Raw genomic sequence first — 26012 nt, 5'->3', positions numbered from 1 at the left:
TCCTAGTAGAACTATATCCTATGTAACGGGTCCTAGTATGAGAATTCGAGCAAGAAGCAAGAAGCACTCTCGCACTCTCGATAGTCCAAGACCATACATATTGATAGATATAATTACTCAGAATTTATTCCAAAACATATAATTGTAGATACAATCCACTATTCTGTTAGAAAAATGATTACAAACGAAAGATTTAATATATGTTTTAGTCTCTAATGTTCCGATGTTTTTTCATTTTAGTCCTCTATTGTTTAAAAACTCTCAATTTAGTTTCTCATTGCTGGTAAATACTAAAATTGAGTCCTTACATTGACACAATACTTACTCAATTGACTAAGCATTAAAATTATATATATATATATATATATATATATATATATAAAAGAGGAAAATTTTCTAATTCTACAAATTTCTGTAGAAATTTCTTCAAAGCATTATGCCATGTAAATTTATTATAAGCCAATTTTGACATTCAACAATAGGAAGAGACTAAATTGAAAAATATTACAACATTAAGGACTAAATTATAATCTTTAAACACTCTGAATTAAATTGAAAAACACTCAAAGATTAAGGACTAAAATATATATCCAACCTTAGTTCAACAACAATATCAACAAAGTTATTTTAGTACCATAAATTAAAGAGGAAAAGTCATTTCTTGTAAGTAGATTCATTTTAAGTTAAAGAACCATTTTAATCGATTTGCTACCTTCCTATCAAATGTTAGTAGATGTGGCCAAACGTAACTCAGCGGTAATTGACATATGTTCATTCCCTTGAAGTATTTGAATCTCCGTACTCCCAATTATTTGTAGGAATGTGACAGAGAGGATAGATTATTGGAAAGATGTCAATAAAAATCAAAGTTAAGCACAAATTAGGAGGAATAAAACAACAATTTAACATCTTTCTTTATTGAATTAAAGCTGAAAAATGTGACTTATATCCATTAATTAAGAATATATTTTTTGGATATTCAACAATGGTCTTAGATTATATTTTGTTGAGTGCAACGTGTGGAGGTGGGAAATTGAACTCACAACTTCTTGATTGGAGATATATGTCGAACTATACTCACTTTGACAATAACCCACTGCTAGCCAACTTTAATTTAAGAAACTACACAAATTTATCCATTCTGGTTGTGGCATTAAAATCAACGGAATGACCCAAACCAAATCCACTGTTGAACACAACCAAAATGGGCTATGACTTTTGCTTACAAAGAAAAAGGGTGTGAATTTGAATTGATTGAAGTCGTTGTCAAAACTTCGACTCCATATTTAGTGATCAAAACAGTGTGCTCAAATTGAGCACTTGGGCTGCCGTCCGCCGTAACCACCGTCCACTTGTCCGGCCACGTCATCAACTCCACGCTTCCCATTGATACCACTGGTTCTGCCAATAGATAGAGACAAATAAGAATAAATCTGTTTACGTACCCACTAACTTCTCTCTCATTTATCATCAGGATTTAACTTATATAAAAATATATACCTCATATATTGTTTATATACCTAACATATCAGATAACTTGATTAACATGATTTAATTTAAGAAAAATCATATATATATATATATATATATATATATTTATACCTGTAATATTGGCTACCTTATTCAACATGAAATAGACTAACTGATTATATATAATTATTATTTTGTTTTGCGTTTAATAATAAATATATTTATGTACCTCTTTTTTTCAGAATGATATAGATTAAGCAAATATATATACTCGAAGGAGAAAAAAAAAAGATTAAGCAAATACATAATTCAATATTTCTTTTATAATCCTATCATGTATAGCAGTACTGCAATTCTTGTACGCATGTTATATGGTGGATTGGAACCACAAGAACTAATATTCCCTGCATTATATATAATAACTATTTATACATCATTCCTAAATTAAATATTATCTAAGATATTTACAAATACCTTGGACACCATTACAGTATTTTTGATTTGCTTTACCTCATGTAAGAAGTTGCTGCACAAAACATCATGTTCCAATAAAATCTCATTGTCCATAAATTAATTAACATGCATTTCCTTGTAATAAAAAACCCCCAAAACTCGCCCATGAACCAATAGTTCAAGGCGAGTTTCATACAACTCAGGCAAGCCGAGTTTGATCACCTCAATTCCATAAATTAATTAACATGCATTTCCTTGTAATAAAAAACCCCCAAAACTCGCCCATGAACCAATAGTTTAAGGCAAGTTTCATACAACTCAGGCAAGCCGAGTTTGATCACCTCAATTATGTTTCAAACCTTACATTTTTCATAAAAGAGGTATTTTTGTACTTTTACCTTTGCTAATTGTTAGAAAAAAGTTTTCTGGATTAGGCAAAAAAGTTTTGAAATTTTAGGTCTGTTTCTTAAATCTAAAACATTTTGGGTCAATTTTCTTTATGCTTTCTCGTGATACAGTTAGTAAATATATAGTTTTTTTTAGCGAAAGTAGGTGGCCATCATGGCTTGAACTCATTCCCTCTAAGTCCTTTACTTATATACAAAAGTCCTTATTGACCACTTGAGCCATCCCATGATGGTTTAGGTTAGCCTATATGATATGCATATAAAACGTATATATTACCTATTACCTGTTGTAAAAGGTAGCCTACATGATAGGTATAAAAAGAAATTATTTGCTTAAACTGAATCATGCTGAATAAGTTATTATATATGACAAGTATTTAAAGAATATATGAGGTATATATTTTAATATAAGCTAAATCATGATGAATAAATTACAAAACTAACTAAAATAATGAAAAAAAAAAAAACTAGGGGCCGGGGTACATCATATTTATTACTGAACATAAAATAGAATAAAAATTGTAAATATAATATGATACTACTGAAACGAAGCAATACCATAAGATGGAATTTCAAATATAGACAAAATGTACCCTGACCGAAAGATGGAAAAATGATGAGGGCGTTTAGTGCGGGTTTGAGCGGTTTTTGTGATTTTTGTGATTCTCGAACTATTACCCCTTATTTTAGTACGCTTGGGTTGTGTGTATAAGAGGGTAATGTTTCCTTTCGGTAGAATTTTTTTTGGTGACCAGTGAGGAAATTCCTTTGCGCAGCTTGAAGTTGAAGTTTTTTTTGTTTAGTAGAGAATTGTGCGTTTCGCCTTGTGAGGTAATCTTGCTACTTCTTTGTTTTTATTTTAATTTTTTGTTAGTATGTCTGGTTTAGGAGCTAAGGAATTTGACATAGGGGATTATGAATAATTAAGCCCATTGTACCCGTCATTAAGAGACTTAGGGTTGCCATCAGTAAATTCCTCGTGCATGGAGGGGTTTTCATTTCTTGCTTTACCCCTAGATGATTTGATGATGGGGAATGGTTCAATTGAATGTTCTGTCATGAATTTTGAGGATGTTAACAGCAATTATGATTAGCAGGCCTCCTAGTGTTGAGCCTTCAGGGAAAGAAGAGATATCTGAACCAGTAATTATCGATAGAGGGGTGGATCCTATGGTTACGAATATAATGCCCATATCTGGATACGAGTTGGTGCCGAGATCACAGGAAATCCCTTCACAGGTTGTACAGGAGGGCTTGGACTATTATCACTCTCGATATTGTATTCCAACGTCAATTTCTATGAGAGTTCTTAAACCCTACGAACGTATGACACACCCTCCCGAGGGAGAGACAGTCCTATACACAAAGATGTTTGAGAATGGGGTGCGATTGCCTCTTCACCCATTTATCCAACGTTTCATGTGTGAGCTCCAGGTAGCCCCAACGCAATTACCTCCTAATAATTGGAACATACTACTTGGTAGTTACATTGCTTCGAGGTGTCTTGGAGGTGGAGGTGGAGGTGGAGTGGGGGGGGGGGGGGGGGGGGAGGGAATATGTTGCATGTATTTACTTTAAAGGTGGCCCCACCCAGGGAGAATCTATTTGTGTATCTTTCTAGGAAGAATGAGAAGAGGCACTCGGATGAGAGAGAGAGTGAAGCTAGACTTGATAAAAGGGCTCACGCTGATGAAGTTGAGCCTAGTCTAAGGATTGTGGAACGGCGGGAGTCCCGAGGAGAGGACTCTTCGAGAACGTCCGTGCACCGTTTTCCGCAAATGGTTACCTGCCCTATTTCTAATAGAGATTGGAAAGAATCTTGGCTTCTGGTGAGTGGGGATTGGCTCCCGAGTAGTGCGGGCAATTACATGGTCTCTTCTAGGTTCGGGATGCTGGGTCAGTGGTTCCTATTTCCTTTTTCACCAACTTAACTAGTATTTTTGTTCGTTATTGACTTTATTTCTATTTTAGCTAGTACTTTCATTCATTTTTAGTGATGTGATTCTGACTTTTTGTATGATTCTCTAGTTCTTGTTCACGCCTCACTCGATCACGGTGCCATTTTTCTCAAGAAGTCGTTGTCTTTAGTAGGCAAGAAGGTTGATCTACTGTCTGAATCCAACCTACGCAAGTATGATCTTGTCTCGATTGACCTCTCCTTCGCATTAGTTGGACGATGATTGGATCAACACGGCATCTATTGGCGATTCAGATAGTGATACAACAACACCTGAGGAACTTCTCTTTGGTAAGGAAACTCCGCCTTTGGTTATGCTTCCTTTTGTGAATCTCATCTTTATGTTCTCACCTCAATTCTATTTTGCTTTCAGGTTTCGAGAGACCTACTACTATTTCGTTGCCCGTCGTCCTACCACTTACTAGTCGATGGCAATGAATCCTCACCACCGTCTTGGTGCACAAAAGAGAACAGTTGTTCAGGGAGGATCTTCGAATGTGGCGTCAAAGTCTCTCCAACGATGCCGCTTGACATAAATATCCACCTTGATTGGGCCATCAAATCCATCTCCCACTATAATGGGCCCTCCATCTCTCGCTTCTACTCGATTGAGGGGTGTTACTCCATCGACCGGGTCTCCTCGTGGGGGAAGCTTTTCCTCTCCCCAAAAGCTTCGTTCCCATTTTTCAACTTTCCAGGTTCCTATCGAGCCCTCACCCCCAAGGGACTGCAAACAAGGAGGGTCGACGTGTTTATGATAGGTTGTAGACTATGATAGTGCCCGAAGTTTTTACGATCGGGACCTTAACCGAGAATTTTGGCAGGCTCTTTATCATATTTGCATGGTTACTTTTGCTTCTATATTGTAAGTGTCTTTTCTTCTAGCTCCTGCTAATGCATTATCACTTGTTTCTCTTGCTTTTATATTGTTAGGCTGGCATGCGCATTTGTTCGGCAGCCCATCACATGGGGACCGAGCTCTCTTCTGCTTGGAAGCAAAAGGCAAATGCTGACAAAGAGTCTTAGGCTCTTTTGCACCAGTTCAACTTGCAAAGAGCGGAGTTAGAAACTTCTGTGAAGTAAGCGCACTCGGATTGGGGTCGGGTAGAGGCCGAGGTGGATGCAATGAAGGTGACCCTTGAACGGCGTGAGGCTGAACACAAGGGTGAGTTAGAGGCTCATCGTTCCCAATTTGAGGCTGTCTTGAGCAATGCGGAGAAGCTGGAAGAAGCAATGTAGAGGATTGGAGCTTACGATGTCCTTAACTAAGAGATTATGGAGTTGAGCGTGGACTGGGTGAGAAACTAGGTTAGTGAGAGGCTCCCTGGTATAGATTTTTTTTTTCTTTTTACCTTGCTTAATATCGAGTGGGGTGGACCTCGTGCACCTGAGCCTTTCGAGGTTGTCACGAGTGTATCCCCTGCACTAGGGAGATAGGGATATGTGGTGCTAGCAAGAGCGTAGCAGCTATCGGGGGAGAGCCCAGGGCCAATAGCATTATTATTGTGCTTGTTTTCTTTATTTTTGAACATTCCGACGATGTTGTGTATTGAGAACTTTTGTCAGCTTGTATTCATAACATGATTTGGATTATCTTTTAGCAACGTGTGCTTTTATGGATGATACTTTTTGAGATGCTCTACATTCCATGGCTGTTTTAATGGTTTGCCTTCAGAATTCGCTAGATAATAAGTACTTGACCGAGCAACTCGAATAACCCTGTATGGGCCTTTCCTAGTTGGGCCCCAATACTCCACTGCAGTTTCTTTAGTGTTTTGTGTTACTCGTCGTAACACGAAAAAGATTCTACTTGTGACATCACACTACCAGACCCCTTCGATCCCGAACTTTGGACCACTTATGTTGATGGATCTTTAAATAGCTAGGGATGTGGATCAAGGGTGGTGATATTGTCACCTGAAAAAGAATGCATAGAAGTTACTTTGACGTTTGGATTTAAAACATCCAATAACAAAGTCGAATATGAAAGCGTTGATTGTTGGTCTCCAAACGGCTAAACATCGTGAAGTTAAGAATTTACTAGTCCTTAGTGACTGAATGCTAGTTGTCAACCAAGTCAAGGGGGAATATCAATATCAAGTAAAAGGGAAAAAGCTAAATACCTACAAGGCACGAGTACAAAAGTTGCTCACCCCAGCACACAAGGAGTTGTAATATGTCAATACTATGGACACCCCATACAACACTTCATAGATGAGCTCGATAATTAATTATTTGACCACCGGAGAACTACCTACTGAGGCAACTGAAGCCCGTCGATTGAAACGACAAGCGACCCAGTACACAATTGTTCAGGGGGCTTTATACAAACGGGGATACTCTCAACTGCTCCTCAGATGTCTTGACAAAGAAGATGCCAAGTACGTGATGCAGGAAATTCACGAGGGGATTTGTGGCAATCACCTACGGGCACAATCACTGGATCATAAAATTATCCGACAAGGATATTACTGGCCAACCTTACGACCGGATACTCAGCAGTATACTAAGACATGTGATCAATGCCAACGATTCACCCCTAATCCCAAGATTGCCAACCGAGCCTCTGTCTATCATAGTTAGCTCTTGGCCTTTCGTGCAATTCTCGGGGAAAGGGCCAAACTAAGTATGTGGTAGTTGCCATGGACTATTTCACTAAGTGGGTCAAAGCTGAAGCCTTAGCCACCATCACCGAAAAGAAAATCACAAAGTTCGTACGGCAGAACATCGTATGTCAGTTTAATGTCCCATATGCCATTATCTTAGATAATGGACAACAATTTGACAACGGCAACTTTCCGAACTTTTGTGAACAACTTAACATCCACCATATCTTCGCTCCTCGCCAGCTCACCCACAGTCCAATAGACAGGTAGAAGCTGTAAACAAGATCATCAAGCAACATTTAAAGACCCGCATGGAATCATTAAAGGGGGGTGGACGGAAGATCTACCCAACATGTTATGGGCCTACTGGACGACAGCGAAAACTGCAACTAGGGAAACCCCATTTTCCCTAGCCTTCGAAATTGAAGCTGTGATTCCTGTTGAAATAGAACTCTCGTCATTACAAGTAGAGAATACGTCCTTGCTACCAATGACGAACATTTTAGGTTTCAACTTGACCTTGTAGAGGAACTACGAGAAGTATCCCAACATCGGATTCAAGCACGTCAACAACAAATCTCCCAGTGTTACTTGCAAATATTCAACCGAGAACGTTCAAGGAATGAGATTTGGTTTACGACGAGTAACATAGAATACTAAAGAAACTACAAATGGAGTATTGGGGCCTAACTAGGAAGGCCCATATAAGATTATTCGAGTTGCTCGGTCGAGTACTTATTATCTAGCAATTTGTGAAAGTAAGCAAATAAAACACCCATGGAATGTAGAACATCTCAAAAAGCATCTCAAAAAGTATCATCCATGAAAGCACATGTTGCTAAAAGATAATCCAAATCATGTTATGAATACTAGCGGACAAAAGTTCTCAATACACGACATTGTCGTAATGTCAAGCAAAATAATAATGCTACTGGCCCTTGGCTCTCCCCCAGTTAACAACACATCAAGTCGCCCACTAAATCACTCATATGGGTGGCCTCAGAAGGGCTAACATCAATAGGCGAGGCTCTTTCACGAGAGGAGTCCGATCCCACCGTACCAATAAGGGTAGCTACTATGCTCCTGCTAGCACCAACTATCCCTATCTCACCAACGCTGGGGACACATCTTGCGGCGACTTCAGAAGGCTCAGGTGCATGAGGTCCACCCCACTCGGTATTGAGCAAGGTAGAAATAAATCCAAAATCTATATCAGGGAACCTCTCACTAACCCGGTTTTTCACCCAATCCACGCTCAACTCCATAATCTCTCGTTCAAGGGCATCGTAAGCTCCAATCCTCTGCATTGCTTCTTTTAGCTTCTTCACATCACTCAGGACAACCTCAAATTGGGAATGCTGAGCCTCTAACTTAACTTTGTGTTCAGTCTCGCGCCGCAATAGAGTCACCTTCTTTGCATCCACCTCGGCCTCTGCCCGACCCCAATCAGAGCGCGCTTGCTCCACAGAAGTTTCTAACTCCGCTCTTCACAACTCGGACAAATGCACATGTCAGCCTAAAAAGAGAAACAAGTGATGATGCATTAGCTGGACCTAAAAGGTAAGACACATACAATACATAAGCAAAACTAACCCTGCGAATATCATAAAGAGCCTGACAAAATTCTCGGTTAGGGTCCTTGACGCCAAAAACTTCAGTCACTGTCATAGTCTACAACCTATCATAAATAGGTCAACCTTCCCTGTCGACAATCCCTTCGGGGGTGGAGGCTCGATAAGGACTCAGAAATTTGAAAAATGGGAATGAAGCTTCTGAAGGATGAGCCTCCCCCACAAGGAGTCCCGACAACTGGAGAGTCGGTCGATGGAGTAACACCCATCAATCGAGTAGAAGCGAGTGATGGAAGGCCCATTATAGTGGGAGATGGATCTAATGGCCCAATCAGGTGGATATTTCTATCCAACGGCATCATTGGAGAATCATACAAAAAATCAGAATCACATCATTGAAAATGAAAGAAAGTACTAGCTAAAACAGAAATAAAGTCAATAACGAACAAAGATACTAGTTAAGTAGGTGAAAAGAGAAACATGACGCTGGAAGGGACCATGTAATTGCCCGCACTACTCGTGAGCCAATCTCCACTCACTAAAAACCAAGATTCTTTCCAATCTCTATTAAAAATAGGGCAAGTAACCATTTGCCAAGAACGGTGCACGGACGTTCTCGAAGAGCCCTCTCCTTGAGACTCCTGCCCTTCCACAATCCTTGGACTAGACTCAACTTGACCCCTGAGACCCTTGATCAAACCTAGCTTTACTCTTTCTTTCATCCGAGCACCTCTTCTCCTGCTTCCTAAAAAGATACACAAACATATTCTCCCTGGGTGGGGCCACATTTATATTAAACACATGCAAAATATTAGAAATATCAAGTTCTTCCCCTCCGTTAAAACACCTCCAAGTAATGTAACTACCAAGTAACATGTTCCAACTATTAGGATGTAACTGCGCTGGGGCTACCTGGAGCTCACACATGAAATGCTCAATAAATGGGCGAAAAGGCAATCACACCCCATTCTCGAACATCTTTATGTACATGGTTGTTTCTCCCTCAAGAGGGTGTGTCATACGTTCATAAGGTTCAGGAACTGATGTCGGAATACAATATCGAGAGCGATAATAGTCCAAGTCCTTCTATACAACCTATTAAGGGATTCTCTGTGATCCCGACACCAACTCGTAATTAGATATGGGCATTATATCTGTAAATATGGGCATTATATCTGTAACCACAGGATCCACCTCTCTATCGGTAATTACTAGTTCATATATCTCTCGTTCCCCTAAAGGTCAACACCAGGAAGCCTGCTAATCATCCTATCAAAATCATAATTGTTGTAACATCCTCAAAATTCATGGCAAAACATTCAACTGAACCATTCCCCGTCATCAAGTCATCTAGGGGTAAAGCGGGAAATGGAAACGCCTCCATACACGATAAATTTACTGACGACAGCCCTAAGTCCCTTAACGCCGACTATAATGGGCTTAAATATTCATAATCCCCTATATCAAATTCTTCGGCTCCTAAACCAGACATACTTAAAAAAAAAAAAACAAAGAAGTAGCAAGATTATCTCGCAAGGCTAAACGCACAATTCTCTACTAAAAAAAACTTCAACCTCATGCTGCTCAAAATAATTCATTCACTGTCCTTAACTGGTCATTACAAAAAAAGTTTTGCTACCAAAAGGAAACATTACCCTCTTATACACCCACCCCAAACGTCTTAAAATAAGGGGTAATAGTTCGGCAATCACCCAAAAACCGCCCAAACTCGCACTAAAACAGAAGAATGCTAAGGAAATAGTCCTATGTAGGCACTTCACTCGATTCGCCTAGAGGAAGGATGAGAATAGTGCAGCTGTAGAATGTAAGGTGCAAATAGGGCTAATAAAAGGAACATTGAGCGACGCCCGAACTTGAAATAGGGGTCTTGTGTTGGGACCCACCTAGGAATTGCACTATTTTTGGGCTAGAGATTGAATTTAAGCAATAATGGGCTCAAGTAAAAGGGAAAGATAGTGAAATCCACACCCTAAAATAGTGCAATCCATAACTCCTCCATAAAATAGTGCAACCCCTAAGAGAGTGCAATCAAATAATAATGGGTTCAAGGAAAAGGGAAAGATAGTGCAATCCACACCCTAAAATGGTGCACCCCTTTGCACTAAAATAGAGCAATCGAACGCTATAGCGCGCAGGCGCCTTAACATAGCGCAACGTAGCATAGGTACAACCTATGAGATAGTGCGGCCCATCTTTAACATAGCTCAAAGGCAAGTGCAAAATGAACATCCCTCGTCCTATAAATTGGGAAGAGGTGCAACCTTTCAAGGTAAGTGAAATCAACCGAATACATCTCCTTACCTATTCCGAAATAAGTTCATCAGCTGACTTAAACATCGAAGAGTGGTTGGCCAACATCACACCGGTGTTAGCTTTATAATCTCCTTTTTATTACAAGTTTCAAGGAGATTCATGGAAGTATTAATCATGGAATTCACTATAAGAAGAACATGGATAATGTTCTGGTTGGATATAGTGATAGTGATTGGGAAGGAAATATTGATGATTATAAAAGTACTTTTGGATATGTGTTTAGTATTGGTTCTGAAGCAGTTTCATTGGCATCAAAGAAGCAGGACGTTGTAGCGTTGTCAACAATCGAAGATGAATACATCTCTTTATCTACAGTCAGTTGTCAAACACTTTGACTGAAAAAGGTGCTACATGAATTTAAGTGTAAGAAAAAGAGACTATCATGTTTTGTGACAATACTTCATCAATTGCTCCTTCAAAGAATCCAGTCTTTCATGGAAGGAGTAAACATATAGAGATCAAATATCATTTTATCAAAGAATTGATCAAAGATGGAGAAGTATGCATCAAACATTGCAAGACACAAGATCAAGTTGCAGATATATTTAAAAAAGCATTGAAGATAGCCTTGTTCTTGAAAATGAAGGAGAAGCTTGGAGTTATGGAAGTCAAGCTTAAGGGGATGCTAGAATTTAAGCTAGATTCAATTTCTAGACACATATGAATTTCTTGACACATGAATTGATAGGTTCATGTAAGTTAATGTATTGAGATACATGAATAGTATGTATACATGTATCCATATATTTTGTGTCAGGGGATCACTTCCCTCATTTGTAACCGGGATCACTTCCCTCATTTGTGTCCTTGAGCTTCATAAGAGGACAAATTTCTTCTCTTCAAAGTTGGTGAGTTTTAGAGTGAATTTTAGTGAGAGTTTATCAACGTTTCCAACAATCTCAACAAGGGATAAATTTGAAATTTAACCTCTAGATAAATATAGCTTTTTGTTTTGTTTACTGCCTTCATATTCCATTTCTGAAAACATAAATAAAACTATTTTCCTTCTTCCCATACCAAACCCAAGGCCTAGATCCGGGAGCCACCAATGGTTTTTGGTATTGAGGTTACCAAAAAGTTCGAACTTGAGACCAGTATTACCAAGAAACCTCAAGTCATTGCCAACCAGGTTGTTCCTTGGAGGCTAACCTATTCTACATATTTTATTTTAAAAAAAAATAATCTTCAAGTAAAAAGGTAATTTTTTAATTAAAAAAAACAAAAAACAAAAAATAGATAGAAAACAAAGAACAAGAATGTTACCGATGGTCAATTTTAACGAAAGCCACTCACCAATTGTGAAAGTTTGACCTTCAAGCATGCACCCAAGTGAGGGTGGATCCTCATTGCCTGTAATACACAAAAGAGTAAACATTTCAACAGCAATGTGAAGAAGTCAAGGGTCAAATCCTACTTTTAAACCAGAGAACTGAACCAAGCACATCCAAAAATGATGACTTAATCAAAGTAAACTTGAAAATCTCATCTTATGACATAGGATTCATCTGGAATAAAGTGAGACTCACCTCATCAAAATAACTCATTAAAACTTCCTTTTCCATTTTGTGGGAGAATTCATCACTACATTCTCCAAAGCCATCTTCAAAAAGTGCCCTAATATCTTCTTCATATGACCCTTCAGAGAAACCTTTAGCTACCAACCAAAATCTTCATTATCAAATCAAACTTCTCCTCATCTAAACTACTAACACTGGTATTTAAATCGTCTTTAAAATCAAATCTTTCGTCTTCCAAAATGCAGCAGCTGCAGCTTAATCTTTTCTTCTTGATTGAATCAAACGAAAAGACGAAAGTGTTATGCACCTTTAAATTGGAAGAATCTCCAAGCGCAGAGGCTATCTTCACCAATAGGGGATTTAATGTGCTTTTCATGCAAGACAAAGTCCATAACACTCTCTTCCAAAATTTACACTGAACCTTCAGCATTAACAGAGTACTTCAGCTATGCCTTTCCTCCTTTTATTTTTAGAAAAATCAGAAGTAACTTTTGAGCTTCCTTCCTCTTATTAAAAAGGCAATCAACATTAATATACTCTTCATGCAACACATTGTTCAACACAAATTTCTCCGAAATAAATGCCCCTCGAATAGAATACAACCACCGAATTAGTTTAGTTTTGACCACCAATCTCATTAATAAAGTGCTCATCATGCATGACATCGAATTAAATGCCCATCTCATCAAAACCTACCCTGCTCTCCATGCAAAGCATAAGAATTTATTGATATTTTGGGCACCACAAAAGAAAGTCTATCACCACCATTAATTTCCTCAACTCCCCCTCCAACTTTTTACTAACCATAAAGGAAGGAACAACAGACCCGTTCATCTTCCTTTACTCCATTCCTCTCAAATAGTCAAAGGATTACATAAGTTAAAGTATAATAATGACTAAAATTTAATAGGAGTGACAATACAACTAGACATTTCTTTGGAAATGAAAAATAGTAGGTGACTTACAGGGATAAAATATAAGCGGCTGAGAATGTAATACTGTTCCCACACCATGCCCAATAAAACGCTCTACTTCAAAACTATGTTTTTCAGCATGCTCCCTGTGAGATATTTATACACACAGATAGACAAGAGCAATTAAAAAGAAATTTCAATGCACAGCTAAGAATCAATTGGAAGTTTGAAACCATATTGTCATGAAAACATGCCCAGTTTCCTATCTGCATATTGTCCATGTTTGTCTGATATTTTTCATAATGGTTATGTTCTCGAGGGATGTTAAGCTCACGATTTAATAAGTTCGGATTTATGGAAGTTTGAATTTGGGGAGTGAGTTGATAATACATGTTTGGATTATAAAAAAACAAGTTATAGAAAGCTGGGTTTGTGTAATCCATGTTTGGTTTTTGAGTTTGATTTAACAAAAGTTAGGTTAAAAAACACTTTTGGTCTCTACTTTCACTCAAGTAACGATTTAATCCTTAAACTTTAGTTTGTAACGATTAGTCTATGCACTTTCAAATTGGTGACAATTTAGTCCATGAGCTTGAATATGTAACAATTTAGTCTCAGTAGTGTAAAGTTCGTAATGATTTAATCTCAGTCATGAAAAATTTTGTTAAGTTTCTTATATATATAGATTGATACATCAATGAGGGATCAAATGTCTTTATAAATTATAAAGACTAAATTGTTATATGATAAAATTGACACTTAATTTTGATAAGATTTTTCACAGTACGGATTAAATTTTTATAAATTTTAAACTGTAGAGACTAAAATTTTATATGCTAAACTTCAGGACTAAATTGTTATCGATTCAAAAGTACAGGGACTAAATCGTTACTTTAGCTAAAGTAAAAGGACCAAACGTGTTTTTTAACTCAGAGTAATATGTAGTATAAAAGGTGAGATTCATATATAATATGGGTTTATGTAGCCACTGAGGCTAAAAAATCTACAGCTTGGGAAAAGCAAGACATGAATGAAACATAGGTTCATCTTCTTAAACCCACGTTACATAAGTCTAACTAATGAGTCAAACGTCCCCTGGCCGGCTGACCCTCATTGATCTATATTTAGATTCTACCTAAAAGGCTTGATATGAATGAAAATGATATCTTTCCTCATAAATTCATGATTTCTCACTTTTACTTGATGTGGGACTTCAATCACAATCTCTTCATGTTTAAGAGTGACAACATCAATAGATTTATAAATAATATGTGGACAAAAGTCAATAATATGAATCTAAAGTTATGACTTGTGTTTCTGATATTATGAATGAAAACATTACCTGATTGTCTGTCCTATTTGCTTAAAAGTGGCACCATCTTTACAAACAGCTATGCCTCTCTCCAAGCATTCTTCTGTAACCTGTCAGCGAATTTCATTCAAGAAGCCAATTGCACAAATTGTGGTGAGAAAGTAAAATATCGGTCTTTGCTCTTCCTCAAGCCTGAGAGTTGGGTAATACTAATAACAATCATTTGCTTTAAGAAAAGCAGGAGAGAGAGGTACATACTAATTTATCAGAATGAAATTGGTTGGAATGCTTATAAAAAGGCCACGAGTAATACATTGCAATTACCAAATAGGAATGTGCACAAAAATAACAAACTAGTCATAATAGATCACCTTTACTAAACGTTTCATTTCATCGCTAACATCCCCACAGAGAAACGTCTTGGAAGTGTCTCCATGATATCCCTGTTGAGCAAGTAAAAACCAGATTCCCGATGAGATAATTTTTAATAAAGATCATATGTCATAATGGTGTTCATTGTTCAAAATGAATGTTGACAATAAGATCATTATAAAGTGCTCTCAACCGTTTTCTCAAAGAAAAAAAAAAAATTGTTCTCAACCGTCAAGGCACATTCAACAAAAACATCCAAATGAATTAGATCAAATGAAACGACTTAGTCTAGAAGCATACATCGAGATAGACTGCCACATCGATGTTTATTATGTCACCGCTCTGCAAAAGACATAATTTTCAGGGCCGTACAAAATCATGATAATAATATTTTTGTACACTGCAGAACACAAACCTGCAATTTACGGGAGTCGGGTATTCCATGAAACATGCATTCGTTAACTGATGTGCATACACTCTTTGGAAACCCGCCATAGCCAAGGGGTGAAGGATAAGCACCAGCACTAATTATCATCTGATGCACTGCCTCATCGATATCATCTGTCGTTATCGAGGACTAGTGAGAAACGAAACCATGTCAAAGCAGAGTAAAATTTTCTCATAAACAGTTTCATATCATCAAGCGATGGACAATTTACAAGTCAACAAGAAGCAAAACAGACCATCTTCTGCTAATTAATTAGGCCTTCCTTTTTTAGTACTATACCTTCTAGCTAGTAATCTGTTGACTCTCAATCCAAAATATGTATGAGCAACCAAGCCATATGTCTTATTTAAACCTCTTTAGTTTTTTAATATGTCAGATGAATGCTTTTTTAAAAAATAAGTGAAATTATGTGCAATGAAAAATGCTGTGGCAGGAGTTCTTAATAGAATTGTAATGACTTAGAAACCATCGTTCTAGGACATGTAAATTTTATATGTTCTTGTTTATCATTTAAATAATCCCCAGCACCAAGTGTTGGAAATTGGTCACCACAAAATGAGAACAGATTTAATTATGCTTTTTCATATGTCTCAGAAATGCTAAACATATGCACAAAGATGACTGACTTTGTAGATTGTACAAGACAGTCCTACAAAGTCAGTCAACTTTTGAAGGGAATGTAAGTCCAAAAATCTTACCTTAACCAGTGTCCCTGAATAGTCTAAGACTTGAGCAGCAAGTGCACATGCAGCCCTCATCCGATAAATCCCTTTGGAATCATGCATTTGATAGTCTCTTGAAATTTCTGGAATGGTTGGCGAGCCAACATAAGGAGGCCTCGGTATGTGTTCAGGAACAGGTCGACATGGTGAAACCTTTCCACGCCTCAACGGGGGCCTTTTCCCAACTCTTGCCACTATTTGAAGCCTGCATGGTCTGCATAACCAGATAACTAATTATGCTTAGGACATAGTTACCTCTCTACTTTCCTCTTGGATTTACAACCAAATCAATGAAATTTAGGAACGAAAGCCTCCCTATCTCACTTTCTAACAAAAGAACTTGGACTTGCAGGTTATGCCCATTAAGCAGATGGAGAGATCCAGTTGAATTTCTCCCTTCAACACATCCAAAATTCAAAATCAAAACTCAGCCATCATCACTGATAAACAAAAATGGTTGAAATGAGTGAAGGAAAGGTTGCATGGCAGTTGCATCAAGTTAAAAAAAAAAACTACATTAGCAGAGCCAGTCCAAGATGCCAGAACAACAGGAATAGTTCTTTCTTTTATCCACTTCACCAATTCAATTTTATCAATAGTAAGAGCCTTTCAGACCTTAAATGGGATCTTTAACTCATGATCTTAATGAGCTGGGAATTTTTAAGTCCATGCTTAGAAAGTTCAGGTTCGTACAGCCTTCATTTGGATTGTACAAAAGCATAACTTATAAAAATTTAAGTTTATTTAACTTAATTTGGGTTTATTGGATTTAAGATTTATAGAAGTTAATCTGTAAAATAAAAGACTTGGGTTCATGCAGAGGTAAACTTGTATACCAAGAAGGTAATTTCGAAGTCTCAAATGCATTTGAAAGATCCTTATAAGTTATACCTTTTAAACGTCCTGGTTTCGTCCAGATTCAGTACTCGTCCTGAAGAAGCAAGGACCTGGGCAAGAAAATGCTGACATTTTCCTGAACGTGAAACAAATATATAAGGAAAATATTAAGAACCCACATGGTGGAAAGAATTTAAGGAGTTCCTCACATGCTTAATTGGGAGCTAGAAGAAAGAAAAGCGATTAAGAGCAAGGACATACAACTTTCAGATTTTCCATTAATAGAAAGCCCTAAAATTCGCGTGGGTTCTTTCCTCATTATTATTACAATTATTTGTCAATTATTTAGAGACGCACCTCGAGCAAGCGAAGCACCCAACGCCATGAGAATTAAGAACTGGCCGGGAAGAACTCTGGCGATTTAAGATGTTCGTTAGAAATTAAAATAATAAGTAAAAAGTAAAGAAAAAAAAATAATGAAGAATAGAAGAAAATCTGAGAATTTTTGTAGTGAAAACTCTCACTTATTTTAGAAATTTGCAATCGGTAGCTAAAATATTTGTCTTATTACAAAATATAGCAATAACTTTTTTTTTTTGAAAATATGCCAAAATAATTTGAATCTAATTTTTAAATTTTTAATTATTCTTACCTTACCCTTCCAAAGTTGGAAATCCAACAAATTTAACTTGATATACCATCAGAATGACGTTGTCATGATATTGATCTGGGTTCTAGCGTTCGCATAACTCTGAATACGCACATGCTTGATATTTCGAGTCGCTCTATTGTAAACTGTTGTTTCAGTTTAAAGTAATGAAAAGACGGGTAAATTTACTAGAAATAGAAAGATTCTAAAATGATTTTGACTAACAAATTAAAAGAGTCATGACTTACCCGACAAGGAAAAGATTAGAAATAAAAATGCAACAAAATCATTACATTTTCACTAATAATCAAAGATATGGAAGAAATTTTGACTCAATTTTGAGTAATTGAGATTGGGAGGTGCTCGACTTTTTTGAAGATTTACATTGTTTGAAATATGTTGAAGATTCATCAGCAAAATGGTGTAAACAAATTAATTAGTTTCATGAAAGAAACTTCACCAAATAATTAAATGAGTTGAAGAAGTGTTAAAGTTTAACCCCTAATTCCGGAATTGTTTTAGGGATTAATCAAATGTGTTTTTATCCTTTTTCATGGGTTGGGATCATTTTAGGTAGAAAATTGTGTTTTGTTGAGTCTTACATATGCCAATTTTTTAATCAATTATTTATGAATTAATTTGTTACTATTTTTGTGATTGTTTGTTTGTTTAATTTATTTAACTTTCCCATATTGTCAAGTACATATACTTTCTAGAGTATGTTCCTCTACTACTGCTTTCTTAAAACAACCCAAGGATTCATATTCACAAGTTTATATATATATAAAGTGACTTTAAATTTATCCTTTTGCAGTTCAATTTATGAGGAAAATGTTAGATATTAGGCTGCAATAATGCCAATAATAAGGGCTCATGCTGATTAAAATTACCTTATTTTAAACTTTGCTCTTGGGTGTAAGTTCTCTAACTTGGTCATTATTTTAAGTTTTAAAATTTTGTGTATGATTCCAGCTGAGTTTTGTAGAAGATCCAATTTGATATAGTATCATAATTGCCAACAACTTCAACCACACAACATAACATGTTTTGAAAACCCCGCAAACAAAGATGATTCATTGGACCCATTAGCATATTTTGACAATTTTTAAAGGTCAAGAAAAGTCATCACGAGCTCATAGGGGAAGAGAGTTTCGAAAGGGGCCAAGAAAACGACCATGCATCAAGGATAGACCCATCGCACGCACAATGTATGCCCAGCACACCCACATCCTACACATCAACATCGTAGACGTACGCCCCCAACATGCTAGTGTTACCACCCAGCCCTTGTCGCGCCCCTGCTATCCCACGCCCACCCGCGCCCTGCTACCCTACCTGCGAGCACCCCTACCTACAGCGCCTACACCCATGCCCCTGCCTACATCACTTGCACCCATGTTGCGCACGCCAATAAATCCCAAAGCTCATGTCATTTGCCCACGTGCACCCCTATGCTTGCCAACGGTACCTACACCCGCCTGCCTACCCATACTCATGTCTGTTGCCCGCGCCCTTGTGCTTGTCGCCCAAGTGACCTAGTCGCCATCTCTATTTAAGGAATCTTAATTCCTATCCGTTTGGAAGACGGTTGATATATATATATTTTTAGTACAACATGTAGGGGTGGGGATCGAACTCACAGCCTCTTGGTTTGAGATATATGTCAATTATCACTGAGTATTTACGAAATTGGGAAAGAATGTTTTAACATTTGTTTAAATTGTTTTAGTTTTAGGATTTTATTTTATCTTTATTTTTCCTTATAACGGTGGATGGTCTTAGCTTATTAATATGTACTTATATTCTTTTGAAGACACAGTTTTTGAGATATTGAATTGAGTATGTTAAAGGTTTATAATAGACATGGATTACTCCTCTCATAGTCAAATGGTTTTGAGATGAAACCCCATGAATATTAATATTGTATCAGAGCCCACAAATTCCAACGAGCATCCGGTCCAAAAATGGGATCTGACCAAGATCAATGAGCCAAAAGAGCCACGATCTTGAAGGGACATGTTAAGGTTTAAAGGTTGCATTTAGGAGTGATCTTTCGTCTTTGTAGAGTAACAGTACGATCTTGGATTGGCCCCCTTAACATACCCTAGAAAGAAAAACAAGTATGTGCTACTATAAGGGCTCTAAACTCCTTCCTCAGGATACTGTTGTAATAGACATGAATTACTTCTCTCATTGCGAATTAGTTTTGAGATGGAACCTCATGAATATTAATAGAGTAAAGTTGAGAGTTTAGTTTCTCTTTAACCCTTTGCTTTAGTGCGAAACCCCTGGTTTATTCCTTGTGCATAGCTTAGGATGCATTGCTAAGAAGCATTCAAGTTTGGTTGGTCATAAAACTTGTGGAGTGTTTCGGCTTTGAGTATAGTAGTGAATATTACTCTGTCTAGTACTCCTAGTATTCAACCATATAAAGGTAATCATGATGGGAAAAAACCCCCTATTTATAATCTAGGCAAAAACCGAAAATAAATTAAAAATTAAAAGAAAGCACAAAAAAAAAATACACACACAATTTTATGTGGAAAACTCCAAACTGGAGAAAAACCAAGTTCCACAAAGGAAAATTTATTATGTGAAAAATAATTACAATCACACATATTTCTCTGCGCAATCCAACATGTGGGGGTGGGGATCGAACTCACTACCTTTTGATTGGAGATATATATTAATTACCGTTGAGCTATGTTTGCTTTGACATATTTTTTTATATTTATATGCAGTGTTATATTATATTTTTCTAAGGCATAATAACATAAGTGGCTATGTTTTTTTTTAATAATTCAAAAGAATTGAATACTAATAGTTATATGTACTGCTAGTGATTTTTTGTATGAATATGTTTTATGTATATCTAGATAGTACTTATGAAGTGTGTTTGGGGAAGAGAATACCCTGGACACATGGAGGACCCCTATTGGTGCTCCAAGATGACTCATGAGTCATGCCCAGCTCGGACGGCCGAGATCACCACCACTAGCGTTGACAGATACTAAGTATGAGAGCCGAGGTGAACCTGGCCGAGGTCCGACCTACCGGGAAGCTCGGTGGGGGCCGATGTGAGCTACTGTCAACGGCGTGATTATCGGGTGTAACCGTCGGTCCCGAGATTACCGGGTGTAACCGTCGCGAGATTAGCGGGACTACCACCCATAAGTAGAGGACCTCACTCCGCGATCAGGTACGATGATTTCTGACCTCGAACTAAACTGGGAATCCGACCTATACTGACTTGATCGTCGGAGTGCTCACCTTTTTGTGCAGGTCCGCCCAAGTATTCAGATCGGTCCGGAGGCCGAGTTCGAGCTGCAATCTGAAATACACTGTTGTGCATATCCTTGCATAAACATTTGGCGCCGTCTGTGGGAAGGACAATCTAAGTCATCCCAATTCTTTTAAACCAACATGCAAGCGAAAATGGTTCAACCCGCAAACTCGACCAATACGGCAGATCGAAGGACCCTAGCCGCCAGCGATGCCCACCAGAGGGAGGTCGGAGCAGCAGTGGTAGAGGGGCAAGGTCACGACGGCCTAGCAACAGAACCCCTCCGCAGGTCGGCACGAATCACCGCGCCTGTTCTACCACCTGCGCACCCTCCAAGGACATCCAAGGCCACCCGTGGCCGAGGTGGAACCTCTAAGAAGGGCGCCCGGGGTCCGGCCCCGGCCCCGACAAGTGAGAACTTGGATGCACTCCAGAGAGAAATGGAGGCAATGCGCACGAAAATGCGGTCCATGGAGGAAATGTATAACGAAATGATATTAGTTGCAGGCGCAGGGTCTCGATCTGAGAACCGAGTGACGCGCGTTGGCATACGCGAGCAAAGGGGTTCCCACCTCGGCCCAGTCGAGGAGGAACATCCCGAAGACAACGAGAGCGAGGGACACACTCGCCAGAGAGAAGACCTCCGTGAACACCTCAACAGAAAGAGAGGCTCATCTCTCCGAAAAGGACAGTCACCATCCCGCTCACATAGGAGTCCAACCAGCAGGCTGAATCCTCTCGCAACCCAGCAACTCCTGCAGGAGTGATTACAAGGGAGGAGTTCAACCAGCTGAGGGGCCAGCTCGACGCTAAGGTGGAGGCCTTAAAGGCCAAATGTGAGCAGAAAGAAGGTTCACTGAACGATGGCGACTTGGGAGAATCGCGCTTCACCTCGGACGTTTTGGAAGCGCCGATCCCTCCGAAGTTCAAAGCTCCTACCGTAAAGCCTTATGATGGGTCGAAGGACCCCAAGGATTATGTTGAGGTCTTTGAAGGCCTCATGGATTTCCAAGCGGCATCAGACGCAATCAAATGCCGCGCCTTTCAGATCGCGCTTACTGGCAGCGCGCGATTGTGGTATCGGAGACTGCCAGCCAGGTTGATCTCGACCTACTCTCAGCTGAGAAGGGAATTCCTCGCCCAGTTCTCTTCTCGGCATTATGACAAAAAGACAGCGACCCATCTCGCCACCATCAGACAGAAGGAGGGTGAGACGCTGCGAGAATATGTCACCAGATTCCAGGAGGAGCAATTGAAGGTCGCACACTGCTCCGATGACTCGGCCATGTGCTATTTTCTCACCGGTCTAGCCGACGAAGCCCTCACGGTGAAAATTGGAGAGGAGGCCCCGGCCACCTTCGCCGAGGTGCTTCAGAAGGCGAAGAAAGTCATCAATGGACAGGAGCTCCTCCGAACCAAAACCGGCCGACCAGAACGAAAGATCGGCCGGGGCAGAAGTGGAAAAGATATAGAAAAGGCAGATCCCAAGTCCAAGGACAAGGGATCCTTTTCCAGCGGCCGAGCTGAGTATCGAAGGGCGGAGAACGGACTTACCAGGAGCCGACCTTACGAACGCTTCACCTCGACCACGATTCCAATTTCCAAGATCCTAACGAACATCGAGGAGTCTGGAATGGAAAAACTACTCAAGCGTCCTGAGAAGCTTCGGGGAGCCCCGGAGAGGCGCAACAAGGACAAGTATTGCCGCTTCCATCGGGAGCACTGCCATAACACGTCGGACTGCTTAGAGTTGAAGCGCCAAATTGAGGATCTAATTCAAGATGGCTACTTCAAGAAATTTGTGGGAAAGCCCAGGACCAGCTCGGCAGAGAAAAAGGAAGAGCAGAAGCGTTCGAGGACGCCGCCCCGGCGCACTGACCGACCTGCGGTCATCAATACCATTTTCGGAGGGCCAAGCGGGGGTCAGTCCGGACATAAAAGAAAGGAGTTAGCTCGTGCAGCCAGGCGCGAGGTGTGCATCATCAGAGAGCAGAGGCCGACCTGCCCAATCACCTTCCACGGTGCAGACTTGGAGGAGGTCCACCTGCCCCACAATGATGCACTTGTGATCGCTCCCTTGATTGATCATGTGGTGGTCAGGAGGGTGCTGGTAGACGGAGGCGCATCTGCTAACATCCTGTCCTTACCGACCTACATCGCCCTGGGATGGACGAGGTCGCAATTGAAGAAAAGCCCGACACCGCTGGTTGGGTTCTCTGGAGAATCGGTCATCCCAGAGGGTTACATCGACTTGCCGGTCACGCTTGGGCAGGACCAAACTCAGGTCACCCAAATGGCCGAGTTCGTGGTAATTGACGGTAGATCGGCCTATAACGCCATCTTTGGGAGACCCATCATCCACTCATTTCGGGCCCTTCCCTCGACACTTCATCAAGTTTTGAAGTATTCCACCCCCAATGGCGTGGGCACGGTCCGAGGAGAACCGACCGCTTCGAGGGAGTGCTATGCCTCCGCACTCAAAGGCTCATCTGTCTGCGCCCTTGAAACTCTCGCCAGTAGGGATGGGACGCTCGAGTTCGAGGCCGACCTACCGAGGAGGGAGTTTGCCGCACCCACTGAGGGGCTCGAGCTTGTTCCTCTGCTTAGTCCCGAGAAGTAAGTAAGCATAGGAACCAAGCTGGGGGCCACCGACAGAGAGGAGCTAATCCATTTCTTCAGATCCAACTCGGACGTCTTTGCGTGGTCCCATGAGGACATGCCTAGCATTGACCCGCGAATTATGACGCATCGCCTCAGCATAGATCCATCATTCCGACCTGTAAAACAAAAAAGAAGACCTATAAACAAGGAGAGGAGTGACGTAATTGTTGAGGAAGTTAGCAAACTTTTGAAAGCTAAATACATAAGAGAAATTTCGTATCCCGAGTGGCTCTCCAATGTTGTATTAGTTAAAAAATCTAACGGAAAGTGGAGAATGTGCGTAGATTTTACGAACTTAAATAAGGCATGCCCGAAAGATTGGTTCCCACTGCCGAGGATTGATCAGCTCGTGGACACCACAGCCGGGCACGAACTGCTCACCTTCATGGACGCCTACTCTGGGTACAACCAAATCAAGATGCATGTCCCAGATCAAGATCATACCGCATTCATAACAGACCAAGGTCTGTACTGTTACAAGGTCATGCCCTTCGGTTTAAAGAACGCAGGAGCGACCTACCAGAGAATGGTGAACAAAATGTTCGCAAAGCAGATCGGCCGGAATATGGAAGTGTATGTGGACGACATGCTCGTCAAAAGCAAGCGGTCTAAGTCGCATCTTTCCGATCTGACCGAAGCCTTCGAGGTTCTAAGGACATATCAAATGAAGTTCAACCCAGCTAAATGTGCCTTTGGAATCTCTTCGGGAAAATTCCTTGGCTTCATGGTGAACCACCGGGGGATCGAGGCCAACCCCGAAAAGATTAAAGCCGTGCTCGAGATGGAGGCACCCAAAACGCTGAAACAGCTTCAGTGCCTCAACCGGTTTGTTTCAAGATCGACAGATAAGTGCCTCTCTTTCTTCAAAGTCCTACGAAAGAAAGGGCCGTTTGAATGGACAGCAGAGTGCGAACAAGCATTTCAGCAATTGAAGAGCTACCTCTGTTCGGCACCTTTGCTCGCCAAGCCCCTGCCAGGGGACAAGCTCCAATTGTACTTAGCAGTGTCTGACAGTGCCGTCAGCTCGGCCCTAATCAGAACCCGGTCTACTACACAAGCAAGGCTATGACCGAAGCCGAGACTAGATACCCTCAGATGGAAAAGTTGGCTTTCGCTTTAGTCACCTCGGCCCGACGGCTTAGACCATACTTCCAAGCCCATACTATGGTGGTGCTCACTAACTTGCCCCTAAAAGCATATTCCATAAGCCAGAAGCTTCTGGACGCCTGATGAAGTGGGCAATGGAGCTAAGTGAATACGACATCCAGTTCGAACCTAGAGCTGCGTTGAAAGGGCAAGCAGTGGCAGACTTCATAGCCGAGCTCACACTACCTTCCGAGCCTGGCGAGTCCGACCTACCGTGGACAATCTATGTCGACGGATCCTCCAATGAGAAGGGGTGCGGGGCCGGGGTCCTCTTGCTCGGACCAAGAGGCGAGCGATTTGAGTATGCCTTGAGGTTCGGCTTTCGGACTTCCAATAACGAGGCTGAGTATGAAGCATTTATTGCCGGTCTACGAATCGTCAGAGCATTGGGGGCCTCTTGTGTTAAGATCTTCAGCGACTCCCAGCTGGTTGTGAGCCAGATCACGGAAGAGTACCAAGCCAGGGACTCCCGAATGGAGAAGTATTTGGGCAAGGTCAGATCGTACCTCGTCCAATTTCGAACTTACGAAGTAAGCCGGGTTCCCCGAGCAGAAAATTCTAATGCTGACGCCTTGGCCAAGTTAGCATCAGCGTACGAGACCGACCTGGCCAGGTCGGTCCCCGTCGAGATCTTAGATAATCCCTCGATCTCAGAGCCAGATCTGATGGAGATCGACGCTCCAGAGTCCTCATGGATGGACCCGATTGTGAACTTTATTAGGGGCAATTCACCACAAGACCCTAAGGAGCGCAGAAGGTTGGCAAGGCAAGCAACTCGGTTCGTGGTCCGAAGTGGAGCGTTGTACCAACGCGGCTTTTCCCTGCCTCTATTGAAATGCCTAACCCCTGAAGAGGGCCTATACGTCCTCAGAGAAATCCACGAAGGAGTGTGCGGCAATCACTCAGGCGCCCGGTCGCTGTCAGCCAAAGTGATCCGCCAAGGATACTATTGGCCGACCCTCAGCCAGGACGCCAAGAAGTTCGTTAGAACTTGCGACAATTGCCAACGCTACGGAAACATAATCCACCAACCTCCTGAGCTACTCACCCCTATCTCGGCCCCGTGGCCATTCACGCAGTGGGGGGTAGATATCATTGGTCCTTTCCCTTTGGGCAAAGGCCAGACCATGTTCGCTGTGGTTGCTGTGGATTACTTCACAAAGTGAGCCGAGGCCGAGGCGCTCTCCCACATAACGGAATCCAGAGTCACGTCCTTCGTATGGACAAATATCATATGTCGCTTTGGTATACCGCAGGCCATTGTGACAGACAATGGGAAGCAGTTTGACAACGCCAAGTTCAAAGACTTTTGCAGCAAGTTTGGCATAAGTCACCTTAGCTCGTCCCCCGCAC

General features: G+C 40.6%; 1 protein-coding gene across 9 annotated transcripts; it reads right to left on the bottom strand.

Moving 5' to 3' along the window:
• Positions 1 to 913: 913 nt before the first annotated feature.
• LOC111022344 (methionine aminopeptidase 1B, chloroplastic) lies at positions 914 to 17407 on the bottom strand. 9 transcript variants are annotated; one of them, XM_088122844.1, is made up of 12 exons: positions 17278 to 17407; positions 16975 to 17056; positions 16060 to 16297; positions 15329 to 15490; positions 15214 to 15255; positions 14913 to 14984; positions 14572 to 14651; positions 13281 to 13375; positions 12325 to 12452; positions 12092 to 12148; positions 1945 to 1996; positions 1273 to 1401 (listed from the first exon to the last, which is right to left on the bottom strand). In XM_088122844.1, exons 1-11 carry the CDS (start codon positions 17303 to 17305, stop codon positions 1982 to 1984), a joined length of 999 nt encoding a protein of 332 aa, XP_087978970.1. In that variant the 5' UTR covers positions 17306 to 17407; the 3' UTR covers positions 1273 to 1401; positions 1945 to 1981. The 9 variants fall into 9 exon arrangements, with proteins under 9 accessions (XP_087978967.1, XP_022155201.1, XP_022155203.1 ...); XM_088122842.1 differs by lacking the exon at positions 1945 to 1996 and having other exon boundaries at positions 1233 to 1401; XM_088122843.1 differs by lacking the exon at positions 1945 to 1996 and having other exon boundaries at positions 1261 to 1401; positions 12062 to 12148.
• Between the last annotated feature and the right edge of the window lie 8605 nt (positions 17408 to 26012).

The sequence above is a fragment of the Momordica charantia genome (genome assembly GCF_013281855.1).
Source record: "Momordica charantia cultivar OHB3-1 chromosome 4 unlocalized genomic scaffold, Mcharantia_2.0 BLBB01000004.1, whole genome shotgun sequence".
NCBI classification, from domain to species: Eukaryota; Viridiplantae; Streptophyta; class Magnoliopsida; order Cucurbitales; family Cucurbitaceae; genus Momordica; species Momordica charantia.
This window is presented reverse-complemented; position numbering and strand designations above follow the sequence as displayed.

Bases quoted from the DNA above. Each gene is read 5' to 3' on its own strand.
- LOC111022344 (XM_022299509.2), bottom strand. From the start codon at position 17,305: ATGGCGTTGGGTGCTTCGCTTGCTCGAG. The intron at 16,298-16,974 runs GTATAACTTATA...CTGGTTATGCAG, and splicing joins GAAACCAGGACGTTTAAAAG to ACCATGCAGGCTTCAAATAG. The intron at 15,491-16,059 runs GTAAGATTTTTG...GTTTCTCACTAG, and splicing joins ATTCAGGGACACTGGTTAAG to TCCTCGATAACGACAGATGA.